Source organism: Ovis aries, chromosome 19 (assembly GCF_016772045.2).
Source record: "Ovis aries strain OAR_USU_Benz2616 breed Rambouillet chromosome 19, ARS-UI_Ramb_v3.0, whole genome shotgun sequence".
In the NCBI taxonomy this organism is placed as follows: Eukaryota; Metazoa; Chordata; class Mammalia; order Artiodactyla; family Bovidae; genus Ovis; species Ovis aries.
In genome coordinates, this window is record NC_056072.1 from 36,922,307 (window position 1) to 36,936,094 (window position 13,788).

Here is a 13,788-nt window from a genome sequence, read left to right on the forward strand (position 1 = left end):
GGGGAGAAGAGCTTCAGAAAAGACTGGGTAATTTAAACCTTTTTTTTCTATTAAACAAAAAAATAGTACCTTCTGAATTTTTCTTCTGTGACTGTGGTTTATTCTTATCATCATGGGAACAGTTATTTTTTTGGCTAAGGACATTTGTGTCCCTGGGGCTAGTGACATGACACCTGGGCAGGCTCTTGCTGCAGACTCTTCATCTCTGAGCCAGGCCTCTTCCTGCCGGGCGCTCCTGATGTTCCCAGCTCCTACACAGATGCCCCGCTCCTGCCTGCCCTTCGTCTTCTCCCTTTGGGTAGGACATGGTGCCTGTGTGTGTGTGCTCATTCACTCAGTTGTATCTGACTCTTTGCGACTGCACGATGCCTACTGTTCAGTTAAACCTTCTTCATGTCCTCTCTCTATCATCTACGTTTCCAGAGAAGAGAGTGAAGTACTTTGAAGTCTGTACTTGAAAACTGTCTGAAGGCATTTTCTCGATAGAGTTTGGTTTTCTCCCCTTGTCCCCAGGTGAAGCACAGGGATTCTTCCATGTGGAAGCCCACAACCTGAAAAGCCCACCTGGTCAGCTCCAGGTTGTGTAGGAGACCCTGGGCCTCTGCAGTGTATTTGAAATCCAACTCCTTGGTTTCCTACCTTGCTTTGGAGTTGAGTTTTGCTCTTCCATGTTTTGCGTGTATCTTGTTCACTGTCCTCAAGGGTTGTGCTTCACTTCACTGCGGCAGAGCAGGGTACATTCTGATTTGCTACCTTTATATGTATCTTGAAGCTAAATGTATATATGAGTAGTTTGCCTTGAGATTACACAGTGTAAACAGAGTAGACACCTAAAAATTGTGGTTTCTGTGTTCTCTCCATTTGAGTATTTTGTAATTTCTTTGAAATATTTGTGGCATAAATAAAACAAGCTACACTACAAGAAAAAAAATTGTATGGCCTGAAATAGAGCTAAATATATCAACTTGGACAACTCTAAAAAGCACAGTGCATAGAGGAAACAAATAGCAAATTGTAGGATGCCTCTGTGTGTTCTGAAATAGCGAATAGCATTGTTTGTTTAAAGCCAAAGTATTGTGCATTATTGGTAGATATTTAAACATTTGTAGTAAAAACAGTGGGCTTCCCAGGTGGCTCAGTGGTGAAAAATCTACCTACCAGTGCAGGAGATATGGGTTTGGTCCCTCAGTGAGGAGATCCCCTGGAGGAGAAAATGGCAGCCCACTCCAGTATTCTTTCCTGGAAAATCCCATAGACAGGGAAGCCTGGCAGACTCAGTCCATGGTGTCGCAAAGTGGGACATGACTGAGCACATGTACACACACACAGTAAAAGCAATGGGAATGGTGAGACGGTGAGCATCACTAGAACAATGGTTACCTATGTGGAGAAAGAGAAGGGATTGGGATTGAGAATGAGCGTACAAGGCTGGGCCCATGAAGTGTCTTCTTTCTTAATTTGGGAGGTGGACATATGGGTATCCATTATGTTATTGTTCATATTTTTTACATGCCTGCAATATTACTGATATTTTGTCCCCTCTTTCTTCTGACGTACTATGTATGGCTTAGTAGGAAAAAATACCAGTTTTAACATCAAGTCAAACCAAAACTAATCACAACAGAAATCAAAACCTTCTCTCCAATCATCAGTTCAGTTCAGTTGCTCAGTCGTGTCCGACTCTTTGTGACCCCATGAACTGCAGCATGCCAGGCCTCCCTGTCTATCACCGACTCCCGGAGTCCACCCAAACCCATGTCCATCAAGTCAGTGATGCCATCCAGCCATCTCATCCTCTGCCATCCCCTTCTCCTCCTGCCTTCAATCTTTCCCAGCATCAGGGTCTTTTCCAGTGAGTCAGCTCTTCGCATCACGTGGCTAAAGTATTGGATTTTCGGCTTTAACATCAGTTCTTCCAATGAACACCTAGGACTGATCTCCTTTAGGATGGACTGGTTGGATTTCCTTGCCGTCCAAGGGACTCTCAAGAGTCTTCTCCAACACCACAGTTCAAGAGCACCAGTTCTTGGGTGCTCAGCTTTTTTTCCAACTCTCACATCCATACATGACCACTGGAAAAACCATAGCCTTGACTAGACGGACATTTGTTGGCAAAGTAATATCTCTGCTTTTTAATATGCTGTCTAGGCTGGTCATAACTTTCCTTCCAAGAAGTAAGCATCTTTAAATTTCGTGGCTGCAATCACCATCTGCAGTGATTTTGAAGCCCAGAAAAATAAAGTCAGCCACTGTTTCCACTGTTTCCCCATCTATTTGCCAATCATAGCTCACCGCAAACCTAAACTCACATCATAAATTTCCATTGTGATACTGACCTGCCCTTTGTTCTGCCAGCTTCAGTTTCCTCATCTGTAATTTGGGGAGACATTACTAGGACCAAATGGCATCTTGTATGTTCCTGTTGCACAGTAGTTCCCCTCTGACATCCCTGCAGACCCTACCAGGCATAGAAGTGTGTCTTGTGGGCTGCTCTCTGTATCCATTGGAATATTTTATCATTTATCAGACCAAGAAAAAAAAAACCCCTCTCTAACCTATACTCTACATCAGCGGCAAAACGTTTGTTGAAAGCAACCCTTGCCTTGCTTGATATCACTGAATCATATTGTCACTGAATTGTCTTCAACTGAATTGCGCAGATGCAGTGTAGACGGCTCTGGTGCAATAACGTGGATGGAGCGCACAAAGGCTGCCGAACTCAGCACACGCCCTGGGCTGATGGGACCGAGTGTGATGAGCCTGGAAAGGCAAGTAACGCCCCGATCTGTTCTTCTGTCTTGGGGCAGATGTGGGCAAGATCTGGGCTGTAGGCTCAGTTACCATTGTTGAGAGCATAAGATAACGCAGTGTGTTTCAGCATGCATAATACTTTTTTGAGGTAGGAGGTTCAACTTTGCTCTTGAAAATTGTGCAAACTTACCTTACACCCTAATACTGACACAAGGGACATAGCTATCATTATTTCCTCAATTTATTAGACATATTTTTCTCATTTTAATGTTTTTGAAATTCCAATGTGCTTTTCAATTTATGGGAACATTTAATGTGAGGTACATATCTTCTCTCTCTCTCTCTCTCTCTTAGAGTGGCAGTGGAAAAGGCTGTTAAGTTGTTGGAATATCTTAAATTCAAGAAAATACAGAAAGACTTACTGTGTTCACTACTTGCATACTAGGCTTTTCCCAGGCAGTATTGATCACTTAATGGAGCTGTGATGTCACCCGGGTTATTTGCAAATCCAAATTCTGAGTTAGTTATAATAGTTCCCATTTATTTGTTAGTAACCAAACAAAATCTGCTGCTTGTATAGCCTAGTGATAACAACATCCCAACAGCTACAAGTATTTTTAATGTAACATTTTGCACCTGGTGTCTATCTTTTAAGAAAAAAAAAAAGGTAGTATGTTAAGGATTTACTTACCAAAAGTTTTAGATATGAACCTGATTTTTAAATTCATAAAGAAAATGGTATTCTGTCACTTCGCTGTGATGCAATCCCTGTACTATATCTGAGTCTCATGTCATCCTTACTTAAGTTTTTTGCTTTCTCCTCACTTCTCTCATCGTCCACTTTACTCACTTTTATTATTTTGTTCTCATCTGATTTTCTGTTTTTCTTAGGAATCAGTAGCTCCCAGTGTTTTCATGGAAACATGTGGTTCTCAGAGATGAGGAACTTACCTATCCCATCCCTGATTTTATAGATAGGGAACACAGAGGAGAAGTGACTTCCATTCAGTTGAGTCGCTCAGTTATGTCCATCTCTTTGGGACCCCCATGGACTGCAGCATACAGATTTCCCCATCCATCACCAATATTCAGGACTGGTTTCCTTTAGGACTGACAGGTTTGATCTCCTTGCAGTCCAAGGGACTCTCAAGAGTCTGACTTGCCCAAGGTCATTCAGCCTCACTCTGGGTGGAGTCCTCACAGGTACCCCTCCGTCCATCCCCATTTCTCTTCTTTGTTTTCTGTGTCTGAAGGGGTTGCAGGCTCCGCAACTGCAGGGTGTGGCTATAATTCAAGCTCACCAAGCTCTTGAAGTCTCTGTGGTCAAGTAGGAGAACTAATAGCTTATCCACTCATTTCTTAGAGTAATTTCAATTTTTTAAAATTTTAGTAGAGTGGTTTTATAAAGTTGCAATGAAGATGATTTCGTACTTGACCTAGCTTGGTTACTCTATCAGCTCTGGTCTCACTTCTCTACAGCTAGGACCTTAGCATTTGAGAACAGAGCTTTCTCCAAGAGCAGCCTAACAAAACTTTGTAAGGACATTAGCATAACAACTTTTGCACTGCCACTTTCACTCACTTAGAAAGAAATATATCTACTTGGTCAGAGTGAACCTTTCACTTTTTGCAAAACATTTAACTCAGGGTGTTGTTGATGGCCAAAAGAGTCTTAGGTTTGAGTGGAAATATGGTTCCCAGGCTTCCACGTCAGCCATCAGAATTCACTCGTTCTTCCTCAATGAAGATGTAGCTTCAGCATCCTTCTATATGTGGTCACCCATACAGCTGCTATCAGTTGATGCGAGATGACGGTAGACATGGTTGACAACTTAGTTAGTTGATCTGAGTTGGAACCAGCCAACTATTCATTTAAATTGAGTCTGTTTGAGCTCAAAGATATCACTGGTATTGTGTCATGGTTCTTAGTCAATCTGATATATCCACCTATTATGTCTAAATCTGATACATATTACTGATGGAAAAACCTTAACAAAGAACTGTCAATCATATGATGACATGAATTGTATTTAGTAAAATAGTCATGTACAGGCTACCAAGCTCCATGTAGTACTTGAGATGTCTATTGTGTCTTTTTCTAATCTTCTGTAACAGTAGCAGAAGATAAAAGATTATAGTATAATCTCATACCTGATAAATGGGGGATTTGGGGAGATCTTTCAAAAACACATTTACCTTGTAAGCGTTTGTTCAGCAAAAGCAAGAGACTTCAAGGCATTCCAAAGGGCAGAGTCTGAACACTTTCAGAAAAGCAGCTATGCAGAGAACATGATGGGTACATTTTTAGTTTCTTTTACTAAAGTGGCGAAGTCTAGTAGCTTATATTAAAGACATGGCTGTTTGTGTGTTTATTTCCCAGAAGAGCATTTATGCATTTTACAAATAAGATGGTGAATATGTTTGCACAAATGTTCTGTGTTTCTCCATTCTGTTTTGTTTTCATCAAATTGGCAGTAAAACCTTATCCTTTTCTCTAGCAAATTCTGACTCCTTTTGCTGCTAGGTTAAATTTTTTTCCTTTCTCTTCTCTCTGCCCTGCTCCCTCAGCAGTAATCTGTCTTGGACTGCTGACACAATGTTATTTTGATGAATGGCTCTCTCATGTCCCTTTATTTTTTCCATTCTCTTGTTAAGTCCATTAACATTTTCATTTTAACCCTGTTTGTAAATCTGAGGTTTGAAACTCTTGTATTTTAAGCTTCTTTGGGACAAAATTGACCTCCAAGTCCTTCTTCCAGTCTCTTTAGAAAAACATTTATGTAAAATATCATTTAAATGATTCTGGGTGCTTTTAGGAAACACCGATTATGTTTTGGCTCCAGCTCCACCAGTTGCTTAATGCTTTGTTATGATGTAATGGTTTTTCTAGTATATAATTATTGTTTGTTTAGTTTCTTGGTAAAATAGATTAACTTGACACGTGTTTGCCAAACAGTCCCCACTTCCAGCCTCTTTCACCTCAGGTTCTTCCCTCTTCCTCTGAGGTTCTCCCTTCCCTTTGAACCCCCATCAGTGGTCATATCAGTAAGAAATATTTAAGTTGCAGAAGAGTTTTATTTAGGTTTTCTTTTAAGAAGGGTCCCTATAAGGACATTTTAATCCATTGTTAACTAACCTATGCCCTTATTCTGCTCTGGTTTATGGTAATACTTAATGAGAATTATGGTCACTTTGAAGAATATTGTTCTTGTGTGAAGGTAGAGTCTATAGAATAGAGAGGCCAACAGACTAAAGACTGAAGTGTTGTGAGGAAAAAAGAATATATTTCCAAACAACTTCTCATTATTAGAGTCCATGACTAGCCATAGGAATGTTCTCTTTAGTTTGTAGAATTTATAAAATGTGTATTTGATATCAAGATTTGAGGGCTGCATTTGGGCATTGGCTGTAACCTCAATTGTATATTAATTAAGAATTTTGTTCAGGTCAGATTGAATTGTAGTAGTATAAGAAAATTGGCTTTTTTTCTGACACACACACACATGCAAAAACTAGTCAGATGTAAGCAGGTCATGGAGCTGCCATGGTAGGTGTACAAAATAAGAGACACAGGCTCCTAATTGCTTTCTGTTCTACTATCATATGCAAATGGCCATCATCCTCAATGTCACAAAATAGCTGCTATAGCTCCAGCCATTGAATCTGAGTCCCAGTCAGAATGAAACCAAAGGACAAGGTGCAAAGAGGCAAAAGGACCATCCCAGGAATCTTATCCAATGAATTCTGCTAACATTTCTTTGACCATTTCTACCTATACAAGAATCCAGGGAAATGTGGATTGTTAAGAAGGATGAAGAACAGAATGATAATGGGTAGACACCTCTGACTGTCGACCTCACCTCACCATCTCATTAATCTTGCTTTTAAATCTCAGTCTGTTTAAGATATCAAAAATTGTTCCCATTTGCTAACAGTAGAAGGACAGCATATATCACAGTTAACAGTGTGTACTCTGGAGCCAGATTGTCTATGTTTCAGTATTAGCTCAGCTCCTTAACAGATGTTTGACATTAACCCCCTGTGCCTCTGTTTTCTTTTCTGTAAAAATGGGATAATAGCAATACCTATTTCATAGTATGCTATGAGGATTAAGTAAGTTAATACGTACATAATACTTAGAGTAGTATTATGTATATGTAGTATTATTATTGAGTGCCTAGCAACTATTAAGTGCTATTAAATGTAAATATTTGCTGTTATTACCACAAACCTTTTTCAAGTTGGATCTCCTGTGTCCTCAGCTGTATATTAGATGCTTTCCATACATTGTCTCATGTTAAACTCAAAACAACTTTGGCAGATAGGTTCTCATTTTTTCAGCTATGGAATAGAGGTCACAATTTATTTGTAGAATGGCCACCCCACGCCACCAGACCATTTGCCTGCTAAGCTATGTCCCCTTAAGATCTGCTCTGTCCAATAGGGCAGCCACTAGCCACATATGATTAGCGAGCATTTGAAATGTCATTCTGAACTGAAATGTGCTAAAATGAAAATATACACCACGTGTTAAAGACCTAGCATGAAAAAAAGTATGGGAAGAAAACCTTACTTATAATTTTATGTTGACTATATGGAAAAATAATAATGTCTTGGATATTTTGAGCTAAGTAAAAGATATTAAAGTTAATTTCAGTGTTCTTTTTACTTGTTTTAATGTGGCTACTAGAATTTCTTAAATTATATGTGTGGCACAAGTTATGTTATTAGATAGTGGTGCTGTATAGTACACCAGGCTGCCTCTCTCATTGATTTTTTTAAATTTTTAATTAAGGGATATTTGCTTTACAGTATTTCATTGGTTTCTACCAAACATCAACATGAATGAGCCATAGGTTTACCCATGTCCCCTACCACTTGTCTCACTGATTTTTATGTGCATAGATTCCAAGGAATGTTCAAGATTGCTATAAAGAAAACAAATAATTTTGGGGAGTGATGTGGTCACTTCTGCCTCTGCCCACATTTCTCGGGTACAGAGTTGTCCAGGAGTCTTTGGATGCCTAACCTTTTAAGCCTCAGCCAAACAGCCCAGAGGGAGGGATGTGGCCCCAGTTACTCAAGAGGATAATTATAAGGAAGAAGGCATAAGGCAGAGTAGAGAAAGCCTAACTGCACTCTTAAATAATTGTGTGCCAGGCTTTTGCTGGGACTGGCCACTGACAGGGGCTTCACCAGTCTCTTATCTGTCCCGTTTCCCCGTGCACTCCCCCACCGCCTGACTCTGCTTCTAACCTGAGTCCTCCCTGCAGATAAATCACAGTGGCCACCACCAGCTCCGCTTCAGAGATCTGAGCAAGCGGCGGGGTGTCACTCTCCTGCTGCCCCTCTTCCTTTGTGCGTTGCTCAGTGACCTCAGCTTCTTGTCAGGCCCTCACACCCCAACAATGGCAGAGGGTTGAAATGGGCTTCTCCACTCCCTTGTCCTGCTGGGGAGTTTTACTTTGTTTTACTTTAAAGCATCAGGGCCTTCTTCCTGCTCCAGACTGAAGAATCTGAAACCATTAGCAACCCAAAAGTAATAAAGTTTAGGGCTCCCTGTAATGTGTCCATTTTTGCTTTAGTCTCATCTTCTGCTAGAGTGAGTTTATAGTAATCTTGTAACTAGCTTTTTTTCCCCTTCTCCCATTTAATTAAAATTGGGTTTTCAAATCCATGAGGAACCGTAAAGCAATATATTTTACCAGACTCACAACATCTCTAGGCCTTGTTAATGGAGATGCACTATGCAAATCCAATAACTCATTTCAACCCTGTCTACAACCAGTAGACAGCCCATTTCCACGCCTCGTTTTTCCAAGTAGACTAATTGAGGGCTTCGAGGCTGGCCGTTGGACTTTCCCTGCCAGCCTGGAGCCAGCCACTCATTGGCCTGTTTTATTCAAGCCAGTTGTAAATGAAGACACAGCCTAAAATCACTAAGAGGTTAAAGTCCCTACCATTTCCATTACTCACAGAGATCATTAAATTGCAGCATTTCAAACCAGCACGTGGAAAACAATGATAGTACGGTATATTTAAAAGGACAGCGGGTCCTGCAATACCTCAAGCACCGAGCTCTCCCTCACTGTTCCCCTTATTAAATACAGCACTGCAAGTTTGGATTTTGTGTTCCCAAAGAAATGGAGGTCCCTGTGACTGATGGATCCTGGGGAAGTTGGAGTCACTTTGGAACCTGCTCAAGAACATGTGGAGGGGGCATCAAAACAGCCATTCGCGAGTGCAACAGACCAGAGTAAGTCCACGAGCTTATCGCTCTTACTACTGGGGTGCTTGGGGTGGAAAATTCCTAGAGAGGAAGTCATTTAAATTGAGGCAAGTGAAGAGCTCTTTCCAAATTATAAAGTGAGTGGACTTCTAGGACTGCCCAGACCAATGGTATCTATGCTCTATCCCTCTGTATTATTTTTCTGCTGTGACCCTTTATTTTAAAAGCTTTATCTGTTAAATGGTAGATGCTTTGTGTTGCTTTGACATTCAGGAATGTCTCACTGGCCCCCACCCCCCACCAAGGGCTGGGGTAGCATGCTAATAAAGCAAACAAGTAGATGTTCATTAGGAAACAAAGAAATTGGACATTTCCACCCAGATTGTAGATAAATGTTAACTTTCTACTTAGTAACTGAAATGCTAGAAAGGGCACACAGACCCCCAAGGTGGCATTAGTGAACCCCAAGGGACCTGGAAGCCTAAGTCAGGATTTACTTTTGAATCAAACTATTTTTTCCCTGACTCTTGAGGTCCCATCCTACAACCGCTTTTCAGGGTGATTCTCAGCGAGTGACCATAGTGGTCTCTTACCAGCCAAACCTTGTTGAAACTTACATGTTCAAATAAAGTCCACAGGCTTTTCCCCCAGCATCTCATTATGACAGACGTGTTTTGGGGGAGAGGCTATTTATAAGCGGATTTTAAAAGTTGCTATCTTCATTATAAGGAGTAATATCAAATTTTGTCTGGTTCTAAGATGTATAAAGCTTAAAGGAACAGAAAATAATACATGCTTTTATTACCATCAAAGCTGTATAGCCCAAGAGGTCGTCCCAGATTAGTTTTTAGATATGCAGACTCACAACCATCTTTAAGAACCAGCTGCTTTGGGATTATGCAAAACGGTTTGGCTCAGCAGTACTCTTTAATTTTTAACAGCCTGTATTAGGGATAACAGACTGGATAGGAGAGAGAAGCAAGCAGGTTGAGGAGCAAAGTGGGCTAGTGCAGTAGACTAGGTTTTACTGCAGACCCTAACCCTGAAGTCCTGACGTAGTAATAGCTACTCAGGCCAGCTGATTCTCCCTGAGTAGGAAAAGGGCCTCCTGTTGACAAAGGTGCCATTTTTTAATAATGAAAATCTGAATTGTGTATACAAAAAAGAATATAGCTTTAGCCTGTCATTGCAAGCCCTGGTCACATAAACACTCTGTATAGTCCAAATGACAGATGTCGATCAATTTATTTTAATTTATTTTTGTTCATAGTCCAAGATTGTTTCATATCCACATAATATAAATGTTTAAGGACAAGTCTATAAGATAAAGACTGATCTGTAAAACTAACCCTGTAGCTATGTATATAAACTAATATACATTAGATTTTCCTATAAAGTCTATGTTTAGTATTAGCTTTTAAAATAATAATGTAGAGAATGGACATATGTATATGTATGGCTGAGTCCCTCTGCTGTTCACTTGAAACTATCACAATATCGTTAATCAGTGATACCTCACTACAAAATTAAAAGTTTAAAAAAATACAATGTAAATATAGTAGGTGTTTTCAAAAAAATCAGATACAAAAGTGTATGATATCAAAACTTACTGTCATTATTAGTCCTACTCCCCTACTCCCCACTAGAAATAACCACTAAAAAATAATTAGAAAGATTATCGATCTAATATGTATTACATAAAATAAGTATCACATAACATAAAATATGAGTCATCCTATATATATTGTTCCACAACTTGCTTGTTAAAATCGATTGGTTATGTAATCTTAGCTGCTTATATTGTTGAAGTTTTAAAACAGAACATTTTAAGCTAGCAGCAAATATGGTGAATTTTTTAAAAATGTAAAACATTTGGCTACATTGAACCAAATTGTTTCTATCATGTTGTTGTTGCTGTTGTTATTTAGATACTGAGTCATTTCTGACTCCTTTGTGACCCCATGGACTGTAGCCTGCCAGGCTCTGTCCATGGGATTCTCCAGGCAAGAATACTGAAGTGGGTTGCCATTACCTTCTCCAGGGGATCTTCCTGACCCAGGAATTGAACCTGCATCTCCTGCTTTGGCAGGCGGATCCTTTACCACTGAGCCACCAGAGAGGCCCTGTTGTTATCATAATAAGCTATTATTATCATGGGACTGTGGATATTGCAAATAGCAGGCACTTTTAACATTTTGACTCAAGAATATTCCATTCAAAAGAAGTGGGTTTTTTGTTTTTGTGTGTGTTTGTTTTGTTTTTACAGTGTTAGAGCAATTCTAAAAGTAGTGTGGAAAGAGATAAATAACACCATAACTGGAATGTGCCAGGCAAAGAAAAGCACTCAGTGTAAAGATCTCAGCAGGGAAAGATCTTGAGCTTCAAAGCGAAGCAGAGATCCTCGCCTTCAGAAGTTAGGAACTGATCTTTAAAGACTTCAGTTAGATGTTCTTATCCTGGATGTTTGCTATGGGAAGTTTTAAAATAATACAACCCACCTAGTTGAGTGTCAGCACTGACATCATTTCATTAAACTCCTCCAAGTTATGTGTACTTGGGGATGTCCCTGTGAACTACTAAGGAAGGAGTCTGCCTCTCGTAACTGAGATTACGATGGCGCTGGGGAAGTCAGCTAGACAAGAAAGAGGGACACTGAAAAGAGAAAAACAGGTCCAAATCAGTTTAAAAGCTTGTTCAGAGAAATTAGCAGAGCAGATGGTTTGTTATGTAGAATGTGCCAGTGATTGCAGTCCAGATTCTCAAGAAGTTTGAAAGAACGGAACTCCTGGCCGCCACGTTGGCTGGCAAAATGCTCTTCTCAGTTTCAGAAGCCCTTAGAATATAATGAGGAGCTTCATTTTTAGAATATGTGGTAGGCCTCTCTCAAGAACACTGGATTGTTCTTAAAATTTTCACTGTATTCATGGGATTCAATAATATATTTATTTAGTATCTAGATACTTTAAGCTATGTACTTTTTTCTTTATGTAAGCTTAAAAAGGGAAGCAGCCTTGCCATGTGCATGGAATTACACTATACTAGAAGAGCAAACTTTAGAAAGCATATCCTTTCTAATTTCATATCCCCAAAATGTGTTTGGTCCCATCGGTACACCATCATGACAGTGGAGCCCTAATGTTTTGTCTTCACATGCATTACTTTTTTAGTCCCTTTTTTGATTGATGTCCTACATATAAGATAAGCATATGTTTTGGTCTGTAAGGATAGTCCCCATTTACATGTGTTATCCTGGAGAAGTTATCGATAGCTCTCCTTTCAATTCTCAAAATGTCCTGAATTAAACAATTACATGGTCACCTGATCTATAAGAAACATGCCATAGGATGAAATTTTAAATCAGAACCACCAAAAGCAGAACTTGGGGTCCCAAAACAAGACAAAGCTTTAGATATAGAAGATGCATTACCAGGCCATTGGGCCATATAGTTATTTTGTGCTCTAAATTTGGCTCTGAGGTTCCTGGTGACTAGAACAAACTGAATTACAGAATTGTTATGGTCTATCAAACTAAAAAATCATGCAGATTTTTTTTTTTTAAGAAAGGCAAAATATTTCCTTCTTCTTATACTTCTGTTTTGCTTTTAAGTTGGTAGGTCAAATTAAAGAATGAGCTCATAGATTTGAGAAAAAGACAAGATTGTAAACTGCATATTTCCATTTAGGCTTTGACTCTAGCAACTGCTTATGAAATCTTCCATAAATAGAATAATAAACATGTGTATATTTCACCTAAGAAAATTAGTCCCTCATTTGGCTGTGAAGTTTTTTTGAGGTATTGAGTTGGATGAAGTTACAGATGGTCCCCAACCTATGTTGGTTAGACTTAAGATTTCTCTACAGTCATGCAAAAGCAATACGCTAGGATTCCCAGGTGGCTCAGTGGTAAAGAATCCACCTGCTAATGCAGGAGACACAGGAGACAAGAGTTTGATCCCTGAGTTGGGAAGATCCCCTGGAGAAGGAAGTGGCAACCGAATCTAGTGTTTTTGCCTGGAAACTTCCATGACAGAGGAGCCTGGCAGGTCACAAAGAATCGGACATGACTTAACAACTGAGCAGGAGCACATGCAGAAGAGAAAAAGTGCTTCAGAGTTTGAATTTTGGTCTTTTGTCAGGCTACTGATATGCAGTATGATGCTTTGATAATGCTGGGCAGCAGCATCCACTGTACCTCCCAGTCAGCCATGCGATCATAGGGGTAAATAACTGATATGCTTCTAACCATTCTGTACCTAGATAAACATTCTACTGTTTACTTTCAGTATACATTATGAGATAGTCAATACTTTATTATAAAGTAAGCTTTATGTTTGATGATTTTGCTCAACTGTAGGCTAACATAAGTGTTCTGAGCATATTAAAGGCAGGCTCTTCAGAAGTGTATTAAATGCATTTTCAACTTTTAAGATATTTTTCAAATTACAATGGGTCTAATCAGGACATAACCCCATACTGAGTCCAGAAAGATCTATCTTTTGAAATACTGAGAATTGGCTGCTGTGGGAAAGTCATTAACTAATGAATGTATAGAGATCCAGTCCCATAGACTATTCCATTTGACAAAGTTGTTAATGATTGCTAGTATGGCTCCTTGGTCCATCCCATCTAACCCTTGAATAGTCTTTCAGCATTCCTCATAATTGGTCATTAGACCCCTTCTTAAAACTGTCCAGATATGGAAAACACATTTACCTTCTCATGCTGCCTGTTGTATCATTAGAAATTTCTTCCTAGTGCTAACCCTAATTTGTTGTAAGTAAACATAAATGTTGAGATTTTTGTTCAAA

General features: G+C 39.5%; 1 protein-coding gene across 9 annotated transcripts in view; it reads left to right on the forward strand.

Moving 5' to 3' along the window:
- ADAMTS9 (ADAM metallopeptidase with thrombospondin type 1 motif 9) overlaps positions 1-13,788 on the forward strand; it is a 162,402-nt gene that overhangs the window by 38,621 nt on the left and 109,993 nt on the right. For all 9 annotated transcript variants that reach the window (XM_060402249.1, XM_015102339.4, XM_042236610.2 and 6 more), the window contains exons 11-12: positions 2,661-2,768; positions 8,862-9,007. In XM_060402249.1, coding sequence (XP_060258232.1) covers positions 2,661-2,768; positions 8,862-9,007 — 254 coding nt within the window. The remainder of the gene's footprint in view (positions 1-2,660; positions 2,769-8,861; positions 9,008-13,788) is intronic.